This window comes from Moschus berezovskii, chromosome 9 (genome assembly GCF_049115385.1).
Source record: "Moschus berezovskii isolate FMDL1 chromosome 9, NW_MosBer_1.0, whole genome shotgun sequence".
Taxonomy (NCBI): domain Eukaryota; kingdom Metazoa; phylum Chordata; class Mammalia; order Artiodactyla; family Moschidae; genus Moschus; species Moschus berezovskii.
The window spans coordinates 21135291-21147076 of record NC_142468.1 but is presented as its reverse complement, the minus strand read 5'-3'; the positions used below and the strand labels follow the sequence as shown (position 1 = coordinate 21147076).

Sequence of the window (11786 nt, the reverse complement as noted above, 5' to 3'; positions counted from 1 at the left end):
ACATACACACACACACACACACATTCACTCACAATGCATCCCTACACACACACACACATTCACTCACAATACATCCACATACACACACACACACACATTCACTCACAATGCATCCCTACACACACACACACATTCACTCACAATACATCCACATACACACACACACACACATTCACTCACAATGCATCCCTACACACACACACACATTCACTCACAATACATCCACATACACACACACACACATTCACTCACAATGCATCCCTACACACACACACAGACACACACACACCCTCCCCCACGCGTCTCTCTCAGACTAGGCGCGCCTCCGAGGGCTGGATTGAATGGGAAAGAAAGGGCTCGTCTTTGTCACTAATCCTCCCCTCCTTCAGGCGAGCCAAGCTTCTTCCGGGTCAGCGACCAGCCCCGCCAAGCCCCTCGGGCCCCCGACCCCCGGCACCGCTGGCCCCGGGGCACGCCGGGGCCGGGTCGCCGCCGCCCGCAGGCTGCGGGCGGGGAGGAGGGCGAGGCGGAGGGCGGGCGGCGCGGGCGAGGGGGAGGGCGGGCGGAGGGAAGGAGGGGAGGCAATCCGAGGAGGCGCGGGAGCGGAGAGCAGCCTCCCGCAGCTGGCGAGGAGAATGGGAGTGCGGGGCGGCAGGCGGCCGCGGGGTGTCACGGCCGCGGCCGAGCTCTCCAGGCGCGGGGCCGGCGCCCGCCGCGTTTAGAGCCGGGAGGGCGCGGCGGCGCCGGGCGGCGGCCGAATGGAGAGGAAGGGCTCGGCGGCCGGAGCCAAGGGGAACCCGAGTCCGCCCGCGGCCGGCGAGGCGCAGCGGCCCCAGCCGCCGCTGTGCGTTCCGGGCGGCGGCGGAGGGACCCCGGCGCGGGGCCAGGCTGGGGCGGCGGCCGAGCCCGCCGAGTTCATCCGGCGCGCGCACGAGTTCAAGAGCCAAGGGACGCAGTGCTACAAGGATAAGAAATTCCGCGAAGCCATCGGCAAATACCACCGGGCGCTGCTGGAGCTGAAGGGGCTGCTGCCGGCCGCCGGGGAACGGGAACGGGACTCGCGCGGGGCCTCCCCGGCCGGGGCCCCGAACCCCGGCCGCCTCTCGGAGGAGCAGAGCAAGACGGTGGAAGCCATCGAGATCGACTGCTACAACAGCCTGGCAGGTGAGCCGCGCCGCGCTCCCGGCAGCTCCTTCCTCTGTCCTCCCGGTCTCCAGCCCGGAGCCGGTCCCCATTCTCCCGCCCCGCTCCTCCGGTCACCGCGCCGCGCCCCGCACTCCCTCGCGGGGACCGTGCGGCTCCGGGAAGGAGAACCCCGGAGGGGGGTCGCTTTGGAAAAAGTGTGACTTTTAGGATTAAACCTTCTGAAACTCGTGGTCATCCCGCGTTCCTCCCCCGCATCCTCGTAAATCTCGCCTATAAATAGCTGGACGGACAGATGGGGACCCAGCCGGCCTGGCGGCGGCTGCTGCTACTACTGCTCGCCAGTGGACCCGGGTCCAAATGCGGGAAGCAGCACCCGGGGTGGGCCGCCCGCACCCACCGCATGCCCAGTAGCTGCTGGCCTCGGGGATCGTTGGCACCAGAGCTGGCCCTCCCCTTCCCCCCAGCTGACCGCATCTCTGAGTCAAGTCCTTGCCCGAGTCCCTTTGGCCCCAGTGGCAAAGGGCAGTTTGCTACGATGCTTTCAGTATCTCAGGCAAAATGGATTCCAAAATGCACTTTCTTCTCTCCGAGCTCTGCTTGGGGCCTCGGTTGCCAGGTGAAGAGAGCAATCTCAAAGGGAAAGTAGTTCAAGGTTGGGCTTGAGCTGTGCTACATTCTCGCCCCCCGCCCCCCACTCCGGGTAGCACTGGTTCTCACACCAGCTGGCCGCTAGGCTTTGAGGAAAAGGGAGTCCTTTTATTGGGATAAGAAATTCCCGAGTACACTTTGGAGATTAAGGTCAAAGTTGGGCATTTTTAAAAATTAACTTCAGCACAGGAAATTTTAAAGTCTCTAAAAAGGGAGGAGTCTGGGTCATTCCAGGGCCTTCTTGAGAGAAGGTGGAAGAGGTTGGCAGAGCCCTTATATTCGAAAAGAACTCTTTGGTCTTCTCCCACCCCATCTGGTGGGGTTTGGGAATGATCCACCTCCTCTGATCAAATTAAAGGCCATCACTCCTGGTCCCTAACTCTTGAAGTTGCCCAAACTCTTTAGCTCTGAACAGTTGGAGTAGAGTTAGGTGAGGAGAATGGGTGTGGCTGGGGATGATGGATTTGTCTGGAGCCTAGACAGTTGGGGGATGAAAAATATATGTGGATAATTGTGCTCTAAGTACCAGTAAGCTCAGTTCCCTTGGATGTCTCTAGTGCCAGCCTACCTCTGCTTCCATAAGGCCATATCCAGTATCATCTTTAATCAGGCAGAACCAGGCACTTTGTAATTTGTTAAGTAGTTTACAAACAGAAAGGATGAATAATAATAGTTGTAGTAGCAACAGGGGATGGCGCTGCTGATAGCAGTCCTACTGGTAACTGCAGCAGGTAAAGTAGTAACATGGCATAGATGTATTTCAGTCAATCACAAGGCACATCGTGATTCCCTTCCTTTCCGGCAAGTCTCTGGCATAGTCACTACTGCCTGATGAATGTAAAGGGCAGAGTGACCATGGGTGGAGAAATCACTAATGCAGTGATTTCAGAGTGGCAGTAGAGTCTTCTATTTAGTATTTTCCATGGGCATTCTAGGGTTGCCCCTCACCCCATGCTTTTGGCTGCCAGCCTATGGCTAGCACAGCCTATCTTCTACCCCCGAAGTGGTTACATTTCCATGGTGAAACTAAAATTGTGTCTTCTTTGGTCAGGCCAGCCCAGTGGGCAGGGCTAAGATCTGGACAGTTCCTCCACTTCCACGCCCACCCCCCCCACACACACACTCTGGAAAACTTTAGTGGTGAGAGAATGGAAAGTAGCATCGGCAGATTTCCCCTTCTGCTGCTTGTTCCAGTGCTCACCACTTATTAATATTCATAATTTATGGATTGCAGAAGTAATGCATGCCTATCGAATGTATTTTCTTTTAGAAAATGCAAAATTACCTATGGTCACAGCACCCTAAAGAAATCCATTGTGATATATTTCCTTTCTCTATCTTTTTCTTTACTTAAGTGTAAACTGTTTACAAAGTGAAGGACCTCCTGCATCCTGTTTTTATGCCCAGTCGCCATTGTATCAGAGAAGGCAATGGCAACCCACTCCAGTGTTCTTGCCTGGAGAATCCCAGGGGCAGGGTAGCCTGGTGGGCTGCAGTCTATGGGGTCTCACAGAGTCAGACACGACTGAAGCGACTTAGCAGCAGTAGCAGCAGCAGCCATTGTATCAGAGCATTTTTTACATTTCACTGAAATCTTTTTGTGAAGATTATTTTCAAGGGCAACCTAAAATTTTTAAATACGTGTTTACAATGATCATTTGATGGAAAGAGGAAGAAATATGGTCCCTGTTATTGTTGTTAGGACTAGAGCAATGCAGTATGGCCTGTAAGATAATCTTTCCCCTGTGCCTGATTGAAGGGAAGAGATAAAAACTGCAAGTTTGTTCTGGCAAAAAGGCAACTGGCCCTTCCATCCGGGCTGCAGTGCTGGCTGAACAACCAAGTGGGCTCCAGGGAGGAACAGTCTGAAAATGTTGGTCCTCTCAAGGATCTGTCCTTCTACACAGCTGTGCATAGAGGAAGAGCTTTGGGGTTTAGAAGCAACATGGACGAGCTCAGAAATACCTAGAGGATTAGGCCATGTTGCTAAGAGCATCTCAGCACCAAACAAAAACTGTTGTGAGGCTTCTGGAGGAAATCTAGGTTCAGGTGGTCCTTGCACTCTGCATGGAAGGCCCCAAGAGAACAGCCAATGGGCAGTTAGAATCTGCTAAGAGATATTCACCTAAAAATCCATTTAGATGACTTTAAGTGACCATTTGAAGGGTATGCAGGCAATTTGCAAGGTGCCTATGGTTGTGGTCTGTTCTGGCTTCGAGTTTCCTTCTTATTAGTAGGGATCTGGCCAGTGGTACAAGACTTCTCAATTTGATTGTGCATGTCTTATTCTCTAAGAAATTCAAGGGAGGAGATAGGCAGCATCTTCTTCCTTCAGAATTTCTAGTGATTTTGATACAATGATTAGAGAAGATATTCTGACCTGCCAGGGGAGATATAGACATGTAATTCTTACCAAGGCTACAAAAGAGGCATATACTGGCCAACTGATTGACTCCCATTGACCTCGAACAAGACACAGGGCTCCCCTGGGGCCTTGGAATGTTCTGTGCAAAACCTCTTGAAGGACAGAGCCTTTTGCTTTACATCTGTTCCTGTGGGATTGTGAGGGCCCCAGCTGGGATGTGATCAAAAGGTTGTAATGCATGACTTTGTGGGTATTTTCAAATGATGTTCAAGACTCAGATGCCCACAGTGGAGATGAGTGCTGACAGGCCATGGCATTGAATCTGAAGGCTAGATGAGAGTCAGCTTAGGCCCCTATTCCCGGCACACCCTGTGATTTTGTATAAGTCCCTACCACATTATTTTATGTCCATCTTCCTATCCATTTAGAGCTATGTTTGGGAGGGGTTTTATTTGTTTTACCAAAAGGGCAGGTAATGTCTATTGAATTAAAAGTCCCAGGACAGGGGAATGACACAGCCTAAATAAGTCACACCTGAAAAAGGCCTGGATGAGAGTCAGTTTTATCAGTATTTGTTTTCTCTTCAAGCCATAGAATTGGGGCCAGCTACATAATTTGTGGGGCCTGATGGAAAATGAAAATGGGGGTTCCTTCTTCAAAAAGCAGGAGAAAATTGTCTTTAAAGGTCTTATAAAGATAAAGCTTTTCCCCTTTCATGATCTCTCTCTCTCAACGTGGTGTTTTTATCTGCTATTTAATGTCATTATGAGAAAATTATAATTTTAAAGGATTGGCATGAATTTACCATGCATCTTTATAGTGAGCAGTGCCAGTTTTAAGTGGAAATACAAGAGTCCTTAACTGGTATGTGAAATCACGTAAGTTCCACAATTCACATTTTGCAGTTTGTACATGCATATGTAGTTTATTCCTACTGGAACTGTGGAAATGCTGACAAAATGAACTCAACTGCTTTTATTTCACTTTTTATATGCATACATTTTTTGTGCACTCTTTACCAATCTTGCCTTTCTGATGAGTAAGGAAAGGAAAGGGAGCTATTCCTTACTCCCACCCAAATCTTTCCCTCTCTGTCATCATTTTCAGCCTAAGTGGTTGGCTAGCACAGGGAAGTAACTTAAGCAAGAAAGGATATGCTGGGGTTTTAGGTTATTTGTGTTTCTTAGAACACTGTTGCTTCCTTTCTGCATTTGCAGCAATTTCTGGGTTGAATGGAAAGCCTGGCCTCTTTGGGCTGTCAGTGTATGTGCTTACTTAGTTATAGACCAAGTACCCTTACATTATGTTTGCTGAACCCCCCTCCATTGTGGAACCACTGTATGCTTATGGGGCATTGTGAATGCTGGGTACTACATGGGGCTGCAAAGAGTATTTGTGCCTCTCTTCTGATCCTGTTCATGCTCCATTATCCCATTGGGCTTCACTGACAAAAGAAAGAAAGAAAATGAAGTTGCTTAGTCGTGTCCGACTCTTTGCGACCCCATGGATGTAGCTCACCAGGCTTCTTTGTCCATGGGATTTTCCAGGCAAGAGTACTGGCGTGGGTTGCCATTGCCTTCTCCAGGGGATCTTCCCGACCCAGGGATCGAACCCAGGTCTCCGGCATTGCAGCAGACACTTTACCCTCTGAGCCACCAGGGAAGCCTTCCAAAACATAGTTTCAAAGATAAAATAAGAATTTCAAGATGTCAACAGCAGAGCATTAAATCAAATACAAGGACCTTCTGAACATGGGTCCTATGTGACTATACCCTTGAAGCCACCCCACAATGGGACACCAGTAGATGATTGAGTGCATGCATCTAAGGTGGACAAAATTAGATACAGACTCTGAGGCAGATTCTAAGACAAAAGGTACCTGACAGAAATCGGTGTGGGAACCAAAGGATTGAGCATGAAGATGGATAAATTACGAATGCAAGAATCAGTTGTTGAAAGAAGAGGTCAAGAGCTAGAGACAAGCAGTAACCTGGTAACCAGAAGATAAGTTGTTGGGATAAGAACTGGCAAAGGAAGGGGAAAGGAGAGAGAGGCTTCATGTTAAGATGCTCAGCCACGATCTTGCCATCTGGATGGGAGAACTTGACCCGCCAAGCCATTGTTGACCCGAGGCTGGTCCTCAGGCAGCCCCTTGGCCAATAAATCTTAAGCCTGTAAACATGGCTTTGAAGATCATCTTCCAGGAAAGAATATGAGAATTTAAACGTGTAGAATGCTTTCAAGAAAAGAATATGCTAAATGTAGACTCCAGGCTGAGTTTCTAAAGTGGATTCTGAAGTTCCTTAGTTTACCTGCAAAAGTAGTGAGTTGGATGGCTTGTAGCCAGCAACTCTCTAGGACATCTTGAAGTAAGAGTCCCTACAGCCAAAATGCAGGGGAGTGCCCCATCCAAGTCACAGGGACTTGCTGCAGGGTGCACAGGAAGGCCAAGATGTGGAGCAGCCAGAAACTGTTCCCATAGCTTCACAGGTTGGGAGTGACCTGTGAGATGGAACATTCTCTCCTGCCAGCTGTTTTCTTTCATCACCAGGTTGTACCTCCTGCATACAACTAGGATAAAAACCCAGTGTTTCAACCAACCAACCAACAATTTCCTAATTTCCAGATATTTGGCTTTGGGAAATCGGATGTCCATGCTGGGACCAGATTGTCACTAAGACAATACTGCAGACCATTCCCAATCACGTAGCAGCAGCCACAGCTCTAGCATGGACAATATACCAGATATTAAAAAAGCCAAAGATAAGTGAATTCCCTGGCTGTCCAGTGGTTAGTATGTGGTTCTCTCACTGCCAGGGACCAGCGTTCCATCCCTGGTTGGGTAAGTAAGATTCTGCAAGCCATGTGGTATGAGATGTGTGAAGTGTGAAAGGTAATACTGCTGCTAAGTCGCTTCAGTCTGTCCGACTCTGTGCGACCCCATAGACGGCAGCCGACCAGGGTCCGCCATCCCTGGGATTCTCCAGGCAAGAACACTAAAGTGGGCTGCCATTTCCTTCTCCAATGTGTGAAAGTGAAGTTGCTCAGTCGTGTCCGACTAGTAGCGACCCCATGGACTGCAGCCCACCAGGCTCCCCGTCCATGCGATTTTCTAGGCAAGAGTACTGGAGTGGCTTGCCATTGCCTTCTCCCAAAGGTAATACTACATAAGATTAAAAGAGTTTATGGGCTTCCCATGTGGTGCTAGTGGTAAAAAATACGCCTGTCAATGCAGGAGACGAAAGAGACATGGGTTTGACCCGTGTCAGGAGGATCCCCTGGAGGAGGACATGGCAACTCACTCCAGTATTCTTGCCTGGAGAATCCCATGGACAGAGGAGCTCTAGCAGACTACAGTCCATATGGTCGCAGAGAGTAGGACATGACTGATGCCACTTAGCAGGCACATACAGTCTTCCTCATGGATTTCATATGGCTTTGAAATTATTATTAGCAGGGTAAAGCTCATTATCTTCCTTTTATGCATATATACACATTTTCATATCAGCAGCAAAATGATGCCATGTCTGGTAGGACTCAAAACCAACAGTTCCCAAATTTTATAACAAACTATACTGAAAAATTATTTTATATATATATATATATCTATATATCTGAATCACTTTGTCATACACCTGAAACTAACACAACATTTGTAAATCAACTATACTTCAATTAAAGAAAAAAAAGGAAGCAGAATGTAATGTGTGGTGCCAAGGAGAATTGGCTTGAACCAGAGGAGTCCTGGGTTGAAATGTATCCAAGTGGACCTTCTCTTCTTGTTCAGCCAAAAGGAGTTTAAAACAGCACTCAAATTGCAGACAACATTACATGGAGGAAGACTGTGGAGCAAAGGTTTCCCTTCCACAGTGGGTCTGTGTGTGAAAAATGAAAGTGCTAAGGAAGTGCTAACTAGGTAGCTTGAGTGTTATGTAAAATCAGAATTATGATTTCGGATTTGGATATGACCCTTTCAGTGGTGTGTGAATTTCCTTGTCAACATCACCACCTTGTCATCAACATGAGCTTAGACACTTCCAAAAATAGGGATACTCACCACTACCTAAAGTGACTTATTTAGCGACCACCACCACAAAACAACAGCTGCAATGATAATAACAGTCACAGCAATGGTAGTAAAGACTGTCATGATGGGCCCAGTTTCTGGCATCCAGTAGATTTTCTGTGAATGTGTTTGAAAGGAATGAAAATGCCTATCCCAGCATTTGTCTCATATTAAGGATCCAAGAAATTCAATCATTTCATTAATATTAATTGAGCAACTAATAGGCGCTAGACACCGGGCTTGAGCTCTGGGTGCACAGACAAGGTCACTGCCTTTCATGAACTTACATATATACCTATATAACGTTGTGAGACAGAAGATCCAAGCTCAGAACAGTTAAGTCCCTTGCCCGTGGTCACATAGTAGTATATGGCAAACTGGAATTTGTCATCTGCCAGGTCTCTAATTTGAAAGCCTATAATTCTAAACACTCACCCCACAGCCTCCATCTTTAGAAGTTTCTTTCTTAGGTACTAAAATTTGCCTCCTTGAAATTTCTATCAATCCATTCGTATTCTATCTACCTTTTGAAGCAACACAGAATACATCTCATCAGTGTAACAAGGAAAAGCCTTGACATTTTTAGGGCAACTCGCTTGCCCATCCTCCAGTCTTGTCTTCTGTAAAGTTATTCCTTTTTTTATTTTAATGAAAAAAAAAGTCACTACTTTTTTTTTTTTAATTACCGTGATGTGCCTTGTATGTTTAGGATTCCCATTTCATGACCATCCTTGGTGGTTAAGGGGAAAGTGTCCTATACTCTGTACCAGGTTCTATGTCACTAGGAAGGAGACTTGAATTTATATGGACAGAGAGGAATGAGAATCTGATGAGTCACAATGTCTAATGAACCCTGTTATGCCCTTCTATCCAGAGTGTGTGAATTCTAGTTAAGAGGTCTTGAGAAATTTAAGTGGATCTGTTAAGAGTAGGAATACATTTCAGCCATTACTTTTTCAGTGATCAGTTTTGTGGATACAATGAGGGGAAATGACCCCCTAGAAGAAGAACATCTGGACTTGTCCAAATGCATTACTGCAGACCTGGTCAGTTTTAATGTCATGAGAGTAATGATCCTATCATTTAAAAATATGTTCCAGTTTAAGTGCTAAATGAGATTGGACACAATATTATTCTGTGTGGCATGGAACATTTGCTCTCCTAACATCCTCTAAAGTAGTATTTATTTTTAAGTTTGTGTTTTTGTGACTGACTGGTAAGTTCTAACTTTGGGAGCCAAAACCTCATGTCCCAAGAAACAAAAACAACCCCTCCCCCAAACCCAGCAGTAAGCAGTCCACTTGGCCCTGTGTCTAGTGGAACGGGAACTGAAGGAGACTCATGTGACAGCTGGTGGCACAGTCACTACATACGTGAACTTAATCTGGTCACAAGACCTCTAGTCTTGAGTTTCCTCACTTGCTAAATGGGTATAATCATGCCAGCTTAACTCACAGGGTGAGAGGCAAGAAGATAATGTATGAATGTACTTTATAAAGTATTGAAGTATAAGTTATCCCTTGAAGTGAATGGGGGTGTTTAGGAGGAAGACAAAAGAATAGAAAAAAGAAGTGGGGGCCTTCCCTGGTGGCTCAGTGGTGGAGAGTCCACCTGCTAATGCGGGAGACTCGGGACGATCCCACGTGCCGCGGAGCAACTGGGCCCATGCACCGCAACTCTTGAGCCTGTGTTCGAGAGCCTGGGAGCCACAGTGAATGAGCCCATGGGCCACAACTACTGAAGCCCAAGTGCCCTAGGGCCCATGCTCTGCACCAAGAGAAGCCTCCACCACAGTGAGAAACCTGTGCACCACAAATGGAGAATATCCCCTGCTCTCTGCAGCTAGAGAAAAGCCCACGCAGGAATGAAGACCCCGTACAGTCAGAAATAAATAAATACATTTATTTTTTGAAAAAAGAAGTGGGGGGAATACCGTGGTGGTCCAGTCTAAGACTCCATGCTCCCAATGCCAGGGGACCCAGGTTTGATCCCTGGTCAGGGAACCGGATCCCACGTGCCACAGTGAAGACCTGGTGGAGCCAAGTAAGTAATAGATAGAAATGAAATAAAAAGAAATAAGAGGTGGGAACCGCCCAGTGAAGGAAATTCCCACTAATCCTAACAATTTTAAAAGGGATCCTTGAACAGTATCCCTAGTAGATAGTAGGAAAACTCTCTTGATGCATGGTTTCTACATTCAGGATCTGTCCCATTTTGTTTCAAACACACACATTCAAACGATTCCCCAAATGCAGGTCATCCACAAAAAGAAAAGCACTTGCTAATAAAACAAAAGTGTTTCTGATGAGAAGAACGTGACGGCCATTCTTTGCAGGCCAGGTTCCCCCACTTGTCTTGAGACGTCCCCATCAGGAACACAGCAGAAGTGTGACTTGATGGAGTGATACAGACAGCAAGTTCTGTCTCTCACTGGTCAGCTGCCTGGAATCAAAGGATCTTTCCTCAAGTTTTCTGATGTCTGAGGGTTGGAGTCCAGAATCTCGGAGGTCCTTTCCAGCTCTGCAAAGAATAATTCTCCATTCTTTCTGAACTGGGCGGCCATTACCCAGAATGGGAGAGTTCTGTGTGGACGGATAGGAACCAGTCTCCAAAATCTATCATTATGTGAAAAGGCAGCCGTTTCCCTGATGGTCTAATGGTTAGGAATCCATCTGCCAATACAGGGGACACAGGTTTGATCCCTGGCCCGAGATGATTCCACATCCCACGGAGCAACTAAGCCCATGGACCACAACTCCGGAGCCAGTGCTCTAGAGCCCACGAGCTGCAACTCCTGAGCCCATACACAGAACTGCTGAGCCCACCTGCTGCAACTGTTGAAGCCTGCATGCCTAGAGCCTGTGCCCTGTCACCAGAGAAGCCACCGCAAAGAGAAGCCCACGCATTACAACCAGAGAGTAGCCCCCACTCGCCACAACTAGCGAAAGCCTGTATGCAGCAACAAAGACCCAGCTCAGCCAAAAATAAATAAATAAAAATCTTTTTTTAAAAAAGGCAGAATGCAGAACAGTGTTTAAAAAGTATAAACTAGCATCAACATATACACTGGTACAGTATTTGCTTTCAAGAAGATTATCTGAAATTATTCAAGTGAAGCAGTTCATTTGAATACAGAACTGGACATTTTTCCTTTTCTTTTTGATGTTTTTAGCGCAATTAAAGGTTTATAGACCTGGAGAAGGGAATGGCAACCCACTCCAATATTCTTGCCTGGAGAATCCCATGGACAGAGGAGCCTGACAGGCTGCAGTCCATGGGGTCGCAGAGAGTTGGACACGACTGAACGACTAACCCTAAAGATTTATAGCAAAACTGAGGGTAAGGAACGGAGATTTCTCATGTACTGCCTGCTCCCATACATGCCTAGCCTGCCCTGGAGTGGTACGTTTGTTACAGATGGTGGATCTGTATTGACCCAGCACGATCACCAAAAGTCCATGGTTTCCTTCTAGGTTCTATCTCCTGCTGTACATTCTGTGGGTTTGGACAAATGTATGATGACATGTCCTTGTTCTTGTGGTACCATACAGAGTGCTTTCC

At 47.4% G+C, this 11786-nt stretch overlaps 1 protein-coding gene across 1 annotated transcript in view; it reads left to right on the top strand.

Annotated features, from left to right (window-relative positions):
* Positions 1–572: 572 nt before the first annotated feature.
* Positions 573–11786, top strand: part of TTC9 (tetratricopeptide repeat domain 9) — a 35361-nt gene continuing 24147 nt past the window's right edge. The window contains exon 1 of the mRNA XM_055436290.2: positions 573–1164. Within this exon, the coding sequence (XP_055292265.1) occupies positions 759–1164 (406 nt within the window). The 5' untranslated portion in view covers positions 573–758. The remainder of the gene's footprint in view (positions 1165–11786) is intronic.